Source organism: Osmerus mordax, chromosome 2 (assembly GCF_038355195.1).
Source record: "Osmerus mordax isolate fOsmMor3 chromosome 2, fOsmMor3.pri, whole genome shotgun sequence".
Classification (NCBI taxonomy): Eukaryota; Metazoa; Chordata; class Actinopteri; order Osmeriformes; family Osmeridae; genus Osmerus; species Osmerus mordax.
Window position 1 is genome coordinate 7,516,438 of NC_090051.1, and position 13,311 is coordinate 7,529,748.

A 13,311-nucleotide genomic window follows, 5' to 3' on the forward strand; every position below is an offset into this window, starting at 1 on the left:
CCACTGATGTGCTGTACAGTTGACACTGTTGTCCTTGCCTAAAAGCATCTTTAATGGTAGTAATCCATATACATTATTTATACATCTATAAACTTAATCTGTGTCTATGACAATATATTTGACCAAATTTCCACTAGCGGAACATAGCTTCAACCTTAGTTTTCTCTTACCGGGCCGATACTGATAAAATTGGTAAAGCGGTCGTCTGCCTGGATATGGTCGTACAGCTCTTTGATTGCCCTGCCTCGCAGTGCAGTGCTGTGATGGGCCTCATATACGTTCATGACCACTAGTGAGGATCAAAAAGTATAAGGTTCAGAGTGAGATTTTGTCATGTAAATTGTTATGGTGGATGTTCCATGGAGTTCTATCTCTCCATCAGTGAGAGTGCTGATTACTTACTGTAAGCCACTGTGAGCAGTGTACTGTATGGTGTGTACATGTCACAAGTTGCTACATTGTTCCTTTGAGCAATCCAGTTGATTGTGGCATAGTCTTGAACATAGAGTTCCTGTACAATAGAGAGAGGGAGAAGTTATTAGTCAAAACATGCTAAATAATTTTTAAGATTGTATCTACACCATAACGCAAGGAATCTCTGTCTGTGTGTCTGTCTGAGTTTTTAGTGGAACAATTAGGTCGAGAACCGGGACTGTGCAAAGTTGTAATTGTTAAGGTTTTCATCTCAAGACCCAAGGACGTGTGGGGCCACAGATGACATTGTTTGGATGAGTGCTTTGCATTTACGAAAAATAAATATCCTTAAAAGGTTACATGTGTGTTGCATGATGGGTACTAAAGTTAAGGAGAACACTGATTGGAAGAAAGCCATGTATTCCAGGTTAAACTGGCTTTAGTGCCACATCTTCTATTCTATATTACAGGTAGGTAAATATGCCTTCAGTAAATATCCCTAAAATTGAGTGTACATTCTAGATTTTACAAGGTGAACATGTTGTTTATTAGAAGTAAACGTGCAGTCTATTTGAGGTGAGCAAGCCATTTATTAGAGATAAATGCCATCTTGCTAATGTTAGAATGAACTTGTGTAGTGTGGGTGAATGAATTACCCCAACAAAATTCACTGATCGACTGTATACTGAAAAAAAAGTATCCACTTTATTGACTTGCTGTTATGGAGCTGGCACTGTGGATACCAGTGGAGGTTGGTCCATAGAGGCAGAGGAGGTTACTCCTCCTCAATTTTTCAAAAAAATTGAAAAATGCAAAAGTAAAGTAAATAAACCATTACCAAATCTTAGTATAATATATCAACTAATTTCTCTCTTTGGGAAAAATCCATTATTGAAATTCTGATTAAAATGCTTTAACCTGTAGGCAGAGGGCAAAGGGGTTGCGTGGAGTAAGGGGGCAGAGTAGGACGGGCTTCTGTTGTCCTCTGCGGGATCTCATATCAATTTAATGCAATAATTAATACATGTTAATCTGTTATTGGCCAAAACATGTCAAATGATGCTCCAAGGGAGGACCTCCTCCCTTTCCAATCAACAACCAGAATACCACATTGACATTGCGTTTGTCCAATTATAATTTCCAAATTTCATCTTGAATTCTCAACCACTGTAGTTACTGTACCATGAGTGTGGTGAGCTTGTGGTAAAGTGATAGGGATAATAGCAATAGATACAGCAATGGCGATAGATACACATTTAGTCATTTAGCAGACACTCTTATCCAGATACAGTATCATATCAGAAAATAGAAATGATAAATGCAAATTGCGAACCACTTAGATTTCATATTCAGATTTACGTTTCCCTTTTTGTATCGAGAAGTAGCTAGTTAGAGTTAGCTTGTGGTGGCATGCCTGAAATAGCGTTACGCTTGGAACACACTGCCTGCGAAGCGCCGCAAAGAGTCGCGATCAGCTGGCGCACTGCAGCAATCGTTTCGGCAGCTGGTGAAATGTTTTCGTGTGACGCATGTCATCGTCATTGTATGTCTTCACGATCATCGATAATTCCAGGAATCTCTGTGTTTGTGTGTCACAGACATCTTCATCATCGACTGCATCGTACAATGCTAATAAATATCTATGATCCTGAAAACTGACAATGGTTGACATTATCTTGATTGCATCTTTTATTTCAGTAGCCTGACCTCTCTCAAATTCAGGAACATTTTAGGACTTATGACAACATACCATGCTCCCAACCCAGCTCCTTAGCTTGAAGCAAAGGCCCAGATTGACATTGGTGATATTGCATTTCCGTTTTGGCACCCGGCTTGTTCTTGTAATTTTATTGATTTATTGAATAAAACTACAAAATATCCCAAACTGGGTTATTTAGCTTATATAATTTAGATAAGACATTAGAATTCAAAAGGCTATATTAATGACAACCTTGATGCAATACATTAGTTATTAGTTTTATTCCCCTCCAGCTATGCTTTTGTTTTCCTAGAGCTTGCATGTTCACGAGTGGTTGTTAGTGTTGCAAAGTTTGATGTGTATAGGTGGTTGTGAGCGTGCATGAGCCTTGGAGCCAGGAGCACGGTGAGCTACTCTACTGCGCAACTTCTGGCTAGTTCTGTTACTCTGTTTTGCAAGCTTCAATGCACCACTGAGCAGTGGTGCCCCCCTCCCCCATTATTTTAGCTATATGTTTCTATAAGAGCGCTATACAAAAAAAGCCCCCTTGTGGAAACCAAATGCCCCCACCCTCCATCCAATTTATTCTGGAGCCTAGCCTGTCTTGGTCTACTTAATGGTCTACTTAATGGTCTATGCAACATACCCAAAAGAGTAATCATGTTGCTTCTATGTGCACTAATACAGGTACTGCACCTGTTGGAGGCTTAGCACCAGGGGATCCTCTTTAGCTGTCAGCCTGACAGCGTAGCAATAGCTCATGGGCAGATACACTTGACGGCAGTGGCACCACAGAGTGGCTGGGTGCGCCGGCATCCAGCTAGGAAACAACCTGAAAAGTGTTAAAAAGACAAACAAACATGTTCAATGGGCTGGAATTAGTCTGAAGTAAAATGAATGTATGAAACAATAAGAGACCACTTTAGTTGTTCAGCATTGTAAATACCCCATTTCCAGAAAAGTTGGGATATTTTGTAAAATGCAATAAACAAAAAATCTTTGATATGCCAATTCTCTTGTACCTTTATTTAACTGACAAAAGTAAAGAAAACAATTTTTTTCACTGATCAATTGAATTGTATTTTGTTAATATAATCAAATTAAAACACCAAAAATGTATTACCACTGTGTTTATCACCTTTCCTTTTAATTACACTTTTACATTTATTCACTTTTAAATTTTTGGGGAAGTAATTGGTGCAGTTTTACAAGTGTACTGGCATGGACTGGACAAAGATGTAAAGGATTATGTGTGATTCTACTGCAGGTGGGTCTTCAACAAGTCACACGAGCCTGAGGCACAGGTCCCCTTCAAGAGCATCACTACATCAAGACCTCTCGAGCTAGTTTGCACAGACTTCTGCTCTGCTGAGGATTCCTCCAACAAGTCAGTGGATGCCCAAATGTATCCCTGCTCCAACTAGTCTTCGAAAGTAGTAGCGCGGCAGCTCTGGAACAATTTATTTTGCATCCATGGGTTTCCCGAATCCACTTTATTTTGTTCTGTTAACTAGCCAGCATTTTATCCATAAAGGAAACCCTTTGAAAGCAGCTGATTCAATGTTATGTAATTGTAGCTATAATAACCTTCCTGCTATACCTACTGAAATAAATCCTCAACTTTAAATATTGTCTAGTTAGCTAGCCTTGGGTTTTGTGCACCGACTTCAATAATATTCTTCCTGTTGGATGCCTGTTTTCTATGGAAGCAAATCAGTGACATACTGTTTTGAATTTTAAAAAGGCATTGAATACTTAATATTTAAATTTAAACAACACCGAATTCACATATGAATATATATTTCAATGTAAAAAAAATTATGATCCAAAAATTCAATGCTCGGAAATTCAGGTTGCTCAAATTCTAGCCAAAAAAATTCTAGCTTACAAATTTAGATCCAAAACAATTCGAGCCTATCAAATTATAGCTGAAAAATTTCGAATTTAAAAAATTCGAGCCAAAAACATTTTTTGTTCCGAATTTGATAGACTCTAATTTTTTGGGCTCAAATTCTTTTCTCAAATTTGAGCAATCTGATTTTTTTTTCTTCCATTGAAATATATTCATGTGAGAATTCGGTGTTGTTTAAATTTCAATATTAAGTATTCAATGCCTTTTAAAATTCAAAACATTATGTCACTGATTTGATTCCTCCGTTGGATTATAAAAAGGACATCTGCAAAATATTAACTTTGCAGTGCCCGGTTCTCTAGATAATTGTGGGAAACTCGCTGCCCTTAAAACCCATTTTAATATGCGGATACCAGTGGCAAAAATCTGCTATCAACTTTAGGGGGGACAATTATATATGACAAAATATATGACATTTTCTCAAGAGCAATTCCTGAGGGGGACACCAAAATTACTGCTCTAACACATTGTAATATGTTAAATGTACTGTATATTGAGGAACCATAATTAATACTCCTGGATAATTGATAGTAACTGAAGGGTTGTCTCAACTTGTTCAAATGTAGTTATAGCAGTGGCGGGCCGTGCATTTCACGCATAAGCCTTCAGTGACGTCATTCTTAGTCATACCTATATTAATACACCTCATAATGCCATCAATATGACACCACGGCTCGAGAATCCATACAGAATCACACTTACACATTACATCACCTAATAGGCTAGTCGAGCAACACTTAATCTCTGGAGCATTTAAAATCAATAAGCTCGCATTCACAATTAAGAGTAGGAAACCAAGATCACGGATACTGTCAAAACTCAAAAATAAAAGGCGATTTTAAGAGATGAGTCAACAAAGTTTGTCCACCAAAAATACACTATGTGAGCTTAAACAAGTTTGTCCAATAAACAGCGCATTGTCGCAGTTTCATATAAGTCACCAACGAGACGATAACGAAACAAACTATTTATTGAAAATCGAAGTAAACTGATTATTTGCATTTGTTTTGGAGAATATGCAACAGCAAAACAATTGAACATGTTGGCGCAGCTGTGACTGAAGTCACTTCAGTCAGCTGTGCCAATGCGCCACATTATTTATCTCTCTCGCTAATGGATTGCCCTCTTTCAGGATCTCACAAGTACTTATCCAATCACAGGATGCGTACATGTCAAGTTCAGCGTAAGACCTTCTAGCTGGCCTTGGTGTCGCAGACTCGAAATCTGATTGGCTATCGCAACTGACTGTCTCCGTTCACTTACAGAGCACGGGAGCCTGCTCTGTTGATTCTGAAGGCCTCAGGCAGATTTCATAGAACCTGACAACACAAGCTAGCTGAAATATGATTGGATATAAACTCTACCATAATATACAACACTATATTTATTTATTTATGCCAGCGTATTTATTGAATGACATTAAGATGGGGGGAAATTATGAAGAAAAAATATATAACCGCAACATAAAAAAAGCATTATTATTATTCTCAATGGATTCAATTGATTCATTGGAATCAATCAACGTTGTTGCTTTTTCATACAGTGCAAGGTATCTTTCTTCATTTCTCTTACCCCTAAGAGATGTCTGCACACACTCGACTGCAGCCTGCATACCAGAGACAGTCTGGGTTTTTTTCTGCAGTGAAGTGTTTAGGCATTCAAGTTCTCCAAGAACAGCAGAGGCAAGTGTGAGGCCCAACACAGTCTTGCCTTTGCTGAAGTGCTCAAATAAGCCACTGGCAGTTGATGCTGTCTTGGATGCACTTTTTGCCATCTCCTCTAGGCTTCTTAGTACCCGCTCATACTGCCCAAGCACAGCTCTAATTGCAATATTCCGCACAGTCCACCTTGTTGGACATAGGGGTTTCAGGGTGGTCCGAAGTGTATCTCCGGTCATGGCAATTCAGAATCAGAATCGTGTTTAGTCGCTAAGTAACTGGTCACAAACAAGGAATTTACTTTGGTGGGCAGGTGCATACAGTGAACATTTAAATTTACAACAAAATAAAATACTAGGGCTATACAATATAATATACGATAAATAAAATAATATAGCAAAAAATAATACAGAATGTGTTAAAGTGACAGAGTGTATGAGGTAAAGTGACAGAGTGTCAGTTTGGGGCCTTGTTAATAAGGCTAGTAGCTGAAGGAAAGAAACTGTTCTTGTGGCTTGAGGTTTTGGTCCAACTAAATCCTGTCGGAGGGGAGTGGTTGAAACAGAGTGTGTTCAGGGTTGGAGGAATTAGCCACAATCTTCCTCGCTCGCCTCAGGGTCCTCGAGGTGTGCAGGTCTTTGAGGGTACGCAGATTGCAACCGATCACCTTCTCAGCAGTGCGGATGATACGCTGCAGTTTGCTCTTGTCCTTGGCAGTGGCAGCAGCATACCAGATGGTGATGGAGGGAGTGAGGATGGACTCAATGATGGCTGTGTAAAAGTGCACCATCATTGTCCTTGGCAGGCTGAATTTCTTCAGTTGCCGCAGGAAGTACATCCTCTGTTGTGGTTTCTTGGTGAGGGAGCTGATGCTCAGTTCTCACTTGAGGTCCTGGGAGAGGATAGTACCCAGGAAGCGGAAGGACTCCACAGTGTTGACTGGGGAGTCGCACAGACTGATGGGGGTGAGTGGGGCTGTATTCTTTCTGAAGTCCACAACCATCTCCACTGTCAGACAGGAAGTCTGTGATCCACCTGCAGGTGGAGTCGGGCACGTTCAGCTGGGAGCGCTTGTCCTGAAGCAGGGCGGGGATGTTGAAGGCAGAGCTGAAGTCCACAAACAGGATCCTGGCGTAGGATGCTGGGGAGTCCAGGTGCTGTAGGGTGAAGTGGAGGGCCATGTTAACTGCGTCATCCACAGACCTGTTGGCTCTGTAGGCAAACTGCAGGGGGTCCAGTAGAGGGTCTGTGATGGCTTTGAGGTGTGCCAGCACCAGGCGCTCGAAACACTTCATTACCACAGAGGTCAGGGCGACGGGTCTGTAGTCATTATGTCCTGTTGGCCATGGCTTTTTGGGCACAGAGATGATGGTGGAGGACTTGAAACAGGCTGGCACATGGCATCTCTCCAGGGAGGTGTTGAAGATGTTGGTGAACACCGAGGACAGCTGGTCAGCGCACTGCTTGATGGTGGCAGGAGAGACAGAGTCCGGCCCAGCTGCTTTGGGGGGGTTCTGCCTCTTGAACAGTCCGTTCACTTCTCTCTCCTGAATGGAAAGAGTCATCACTGTGGTGAGGGGGCGGGGGGAGTCCACTTGGGTGGGAAGGGGTAGTTCAGGACAGTCCCATTGTCTTTCAAATCTGCAGTAGAACTTGTTCAGGTCGTTGGCCAAGCTGGAGTCGTTAGTGGTGTGGGGGGCTCTGGGCTTGTAGTTGGTAATCTGCCTGAGCCCTCTCCAGACAGAAGCAGAGTCGTTGGCAGAGCACTGTTGTTTTAGTCTCTCTGAGTACAGTCGTTTAGCCTCTCTGACCGCCTTGCTAAACCTGTACTTCGACTCCTTGAATCTGTCTCTGTCCCCACTCCTAAAAGTTTCCTCCTTCTCCAGCCGCAACCGTCTAATAAGCGGTGGACGATGGATGGATGAATATTCTATACACTTTTCAGTCTTATTTTGCCATTTTTTGTGTGTGTGTTGCAGTCATCAACTTCTGAATTTGTTTATATTTACAGAATACAATTAAGTTGGTCAGTGAAAACAATGAATATATTTTCTTTGTACTTTTGTCAGTTAATTAAAGTTTCAAGAGACTTGACAAATCACAGATCTTTTAGCAGCATTTTAGAAAACATCCCAACGTTTTTGGAAATGGGTTTGTATATATGTATGGTTTATGGATTTGGTCAACTAAATCAGGGCACTACTAATAAAAAATTAAGGTAATCTGTGAAATTCATTCCACTAGGGCAAGCATACCACATTTCTGGTAGGAGTGTATTCAGTCCTTCCCAACTGTACACATTCAGAATGGCCAACCAAAATTTACCCCAGGAGGGAATGCCCACAGCACCACCTATTCAACAGACAGCATAGAAACTAAAGGCACGTTTTCTTTTAACTTTTACACGGCTTGAATGCATGTTTGTTAAAAAATAATGTACATAAATGTTTTTGAATACTGTGTTGCCGCCTCTTTACAGGAATACATAATCTATTCAAGACAATAAGCTCACATGATCTTGGAAATAGAACAAAACCATTCATATTTGGACCTCACCCTTGCTGTGCAGTTCATTCCTGGCCCGTACCATGTCAGGATCATCTGGTCCTAGTCCAAGGATTCTCAGGGCAGTGTAGTTTAGTGCAGTGCCAAACACTGTAGATTTGTCTTCAATGTGTCTGACAAATATACAAAGAAATGGATATATAGTTGGAAATTGTTAGATTCTATCACCAGCAAACTTTCAAATAACTTGCCTATTGAGCTTAACCTTGATCACAAATGCACACAGTTCAAAATAAGACAGGACCCTATAATAGAGTAGAAGTACACTGTACACTCACAGGCCCCAGCCTCCGTCAGGTAGCTGAACAGAACGTAGATATCTCACCATCTCTTTCTTCCAAGCTTCTGGCAAGGGAATTTGAGCCACGTGGCAGGCAATCAAGAGACCTGAGGAGTAATGTGGAGGGTAAATTGGTGGCCTTTGGCAGACATGTTCTCCATTACAAGTCAGGGTTTCCCACAGAAAATGTGTTAGTTAAGGTGGTAGGGTAGGACAGAGTAACACGGCGGATATCGCTATAAAAAGGGGGGGGGGGGGGGGGGGGGGGACAATGTAGTTAAGGCAGCAGGCATGTCTTGCTTAGGCGGCCGCCTTAGCTGAAAAGTGCTGCGGGAAACCCTGCAAGTGAAACTCTATTCAAATTTTATGAAGTATATGCTACTTGTTGAAGGCAAAGGAATGGCAAACCTGTCAATACCTGGGAGTAGGAAGAGAGGTCCTCCATAGTCTCCGGCCCAATGGCCATCCTCTGCCTGTAGGTGGCTGTAAAACTCCATGCCCTTCAGGGCTGCTCCCATTACAGTTTGTGCTGAGGGAGAGTCAGAGATGAATTGGCTCTGTAGAAGGGGAAGATAATACACGTTTCAGAATCAGAAAGGCTTTTAATCGCCATGAAAGTTTGCACAGATAAGGAATTTACTTTGGCAGGAGGGTGCATACATTCAACATATAGGAGTAAATATTAAAGGGATGATTGACTGTTTTTTGGGGGTATTTCACACTGTTACTTAAGGTCTCCGAATAGGGTATGTAACATTGGTTTTGCTGAAAATGGCCCGGGTGCTGTTCTATGCCCCCTGATACATCCTCTGAAATTTTCCCGGGAAAAAACGATAGGTTTTCTCCTTTTATGGTATGCTCATTAATATATAGGTGAGCTACGCGCTGATTGGTTGGTTTACAACGAGTGAAGCTGTAGAGCAAAGACGCAACATGGCCAACACTCACTGAAACATTGAAGGTGGAGACTTGAAATAAAAACGTACAAATAAATCTATTGTGTCTACACAACACTGTTTTCAACAGATTGACTAAGAGTGGCGGCTTGGCCACCTTAAGTGTTTATACGTATTCTTATTGGGTGTGCTTACGCCTTCGGCGAGCACAACCATTGTTCTCTCACATATTATTATTGGGTGTGCTTTGCCTTCGGCAAGGGCACAACCTTTGTTCTCTCACATATATATTATTGGGTGTGCTCAAGCCTTCGGCGAGAGCACAACCTTTGTTCTCTCACATATATATTATTATTATTATTATTTTTATTATTTTTGCCCCCCTAAAACTCAGTCAATATTTGGCCTACATAGACAACGTAGGTGTCAAACGTTTCATCTTGGTAGCGATTGAGTTGCTTCTATTGGAATTTACGTTCCGTTGCATGGTTTGGGCTTAAGTTAAGTTTTTGTGGCGAAAAGTGAAGCTAACGGTGGCTAATTTGCTAGCCACAGTCACTGACGTTACTAACGTCACTAACGTCAGTAACGTCACGAAAACACGCGTGACTACCTTTGGCAGAACATTCGTTTCGCATCTGTTAACCTGGGGGATAGCTAGGCTAACTATAGCTTTACTGCAAGGCAGCTGCAGAAACGCCACAAGCAAAGAGGCCAGGGTGATAACTATTTACTCATTTCACTTTGTGATATGACACACAATTGTCATGTGTAATGTACAGTATAAGCTGATATTATTAAGGAAGTACATCTACTTTCGGAAACAGTAGTCTACTATTTCACTGAAGTATTAGCATCATGACATTAGCCTGTGTTGCCCGGGCAACACATACTACAGTGGTCTATGATGTAGCGTTATCTGTTTTCAATCGTTAAAATAAACATTCCTCACATATACATTTTCGTTGTAGGATTTATTCTGACATTAGTAAACGATTTGTTGGTGAAATGACCATTACCTGTGGTTTCAAACCAGTGTAGCTCACTGCAACGCTGTAGCTTACGCGAGACACTACAAAAACATCTACACTACACAGCTGTTTAGGAAGTCAAACGGCGACAGAACATGTTCGGCACTCCCCTTACTTAAATCAAAAGTCTATCTAACTACTAACCTTAACTTCATTGCCACAGCCTAAACTTTGTCAATCTGTTCATGAAAATAATTAATTTCAGCCTAAACCGTACAACGGAACGTTAAATCCAATTCAACCAACACAATCGCTACCAAGACGAACACAGCAGTAGTCTAGTACTGTACCGTAGTAGTAGAATTTACCGGGGCAGCTTCTCCACACAGGGCTATATCGCATTTTGCGTTGTTACTGACAATGATCGCTACCAGTGAGTTTTTATGAATGAGCGATTTTCCACTAAATAAATGTCAAGCTTATTTACGTTTTGGGGGGCATATTTTCAGTTAGCAGATGGGACTGTCTGAATCGCGATTCCATCTTCTACTGCCGGGTAACGTCGTAGAATAATCTTCAAAGGGGGTTCTTTATTAATGAATGAATGCAATGAGTATGCTAAATGCCTGAAAATATCACGAGAAGGGAAAACTTAAAAGGACGTTTAAGTCATAGAGATTAGGTCCATTTTTACACCGGTCTGCCAAATGTATTCGTTTTGATTCAGCCTGTCAGCTGCCTCTTGCAGGGGAAATGAGAAGACATCATATTTCATTCTACACTTCACTCGTATTTTGAGTTGTAAATGAGCAGCAAAAAAAAATGCTTTTAAATCTATGTAATCTTTATAAATAATAAGTAGGCCCGATGCATTTTTATATAAAATATACAGACCCCTGTGCAATCGACGCAAGCAAGCACACCCTACAATTTCCCCAGAAATTGTATCCTCTCTAGTTATTATTATTATTTAATAATTAGGTCAATTTTGACACCGGTCTGCCAAATGTGTTCGTTTTGATTCAACGATGAGGCTGCCTCTTGCAGGGGAAATGAGAAGACATCTATTTCATTCTACACTTAACTCGTATTTTGAGTTGTAAATGAGCAGCAAAAAAAAAAAAAGCTTTTAAATCTATGTAATCTTTATAAATAATAAGTATGCATTTTTATATAAAATATGCAGAAATATCAGTTGTAAAAATGTCATTAAAAAACGGACCCCCCTGTGCAACCGACGCAAGCAAGCACACCCTACAATTTCCCCAGAAATTGTACCCTCTCTAGTTGGGTGTGCTTTGCCTTCGGCAAGGGCCCAACCTTTGTTCTCTCACACATATATTTTTATTATTATAATTTTTATTTATTTTTGCCCCCCTAAAACTCAGTCAATATTTGGCATACATAGACAACCTAGGTGTCAAAAGTTTAGTCTTGGTAGCGATTGAGTTGCTTCTATTGGGATTTACGTTCCGTTGCATGGTTTAGGCTCAAGTTAAGTTTTTGTGGCGAAAAGTGAAGCTAACGGTGGCTAATTTGCTAGCCACAGTCACTGACGTTACTAACGTCACTAACGTCACGAAAACACGCGTGACTACCTTTGGCAGAACATTCGTTTTGCATCTGTTAACTTGGGGGATAGCTAAGCTATCTATAGCTTACTTTACTGCAAGGCAGCTGCAGAAACGCCACAAGCAAAGAGGCCAGGGTGATAACTATTTACTCATTTTACTTTGTGATATGACACACAATTGTGATGTGTAATGTACAATATAAGCTGATATTATTAAGGAAGTACATCTACCTTCGGAAACAGTAGTCTACTATTTCACTGAAGTATTAGCATCATGACATTAGCCTGTGTTGCCCGGGCAACACATACTACAGTGGTCTATGATGCATCTGTTTTCAATCTTTAAAATAAACATTCCTCACAAATACATTTTCGTTGTAGGATTTATTATGACATTACATTACAAGTAAACGATTTGTGGGTGAAATTATCATTACCTGTGGTTTCAAACCAGTGTTGCTCACTGCAACGCTTTAGCCTACGCGAGACACTACAAAAACACTTCATTGCCACAGCCTAAATGTTGTCAATCTGTTCATGAAAATAATTAATTTCAGCCTAAACCGTACAACAGAACGTTAAATCCAATTCAACCAACGCAATCGCTACCAAGACGAACACAGCAGTAGTCTAATACTGTACCGTAGTAGTACAATTTACCGGGGCTTCTCCACACAGGGCTATATCGCATTTTGCGTTGTTACTGACAATGATCGCTACCAGTGAGCTTTTTATGAATGAGCGATTTTCCATTAAATAAATGTCAAGCTTATTTACGTTTTGGGGGGCATATTTTCAGTTAGCAGATGGTACCGTTTGAATCGCGATTCCATCTTCTACTGCCGGGTAACGTCGTAGAATAATCTTCAAAGGGGTTGTTTATTCATGAATGAATGCAATATGAGTAGGCTAAATGCCTGAAAATATCATGAGAAGGGAAAAACTTAAAATGACGTTTAAATCATAGAGATTAGGTCAATTTTTACACCGGTCTGCACTAATGTCACGAAAACACACGTGACTACCTTTGGCAGAACATTCGTTTCGCATCTGTTAACTTGGGGGATAGCTAGGCTAACTATAGCTTTACTGCAAGGCAGCTGCAGAAACGCCACAAGAAAAGAGGCCAGGGTGATAACTATTTACTCATTTTACTTTGTGATATGACACACAATTGTGATGTGTAATGTACAATATAAGATGATATTACATGAAACCCAGGGAGTCAGGTGGCTGAGCGGTGAGGGAGTCGGGCTAGTAATCCGAAGGTTGCCAGTTCGATTCCCGGTCATGCCAACTGACATTGTGTCCTTGGGCAAGGCACTTCACCCTACTTGCCTCGG

The 13,311-nt window shown here is 40.7% G+C and overlaps 1 protein-coding gene across 6 annotated transcripts in view; it reads right to left on the reverse strand.

The window, feature by feature from the left end:
* The window catches only part of lss (lanosterol synthase (2,3-oxidosqualene-lanosterol cyclase)), a 79,796-nt gene that overhangs the window by 39,900 nt on the left and 26,585 nt on the right, over window positions 1-13,311 (reverse strand). For all 6 annotated transcript variants that reach the window (XM_067262018.1, XM_067227545.1, XM_067262017.1 and 3 more), the window contains exons 3-9: window positions 8,947-9,085; window positions 8,527-8,635; window positions 8,240-8,361; window positions 7,939-8,035; window positions 2,810-2,945; window positions 403-511; window positions 171-289 (exon numbers count right to left, since the gene is read on the reverse strand). In XM_067262018.1, the coding sequence (XP_067118119.1) occupies window positions 171-289; window positions 403-511; window positions 2,810-2,945; window positions 7,939-8,035; window positions 8,240-8,361; window positions 8,527-8,635; window positions 8,947-9,085 (831 nt within the window). The remainder of the gene's footprint in view (window positions 1-170; window positions 290-402; window positions 512-2,809; window positions 2,946-7,938; window positions 8,036-8,239; window positions 8,362-8,526; window positions 8,636-8,946; window positions 9,086-13,311) is intronic.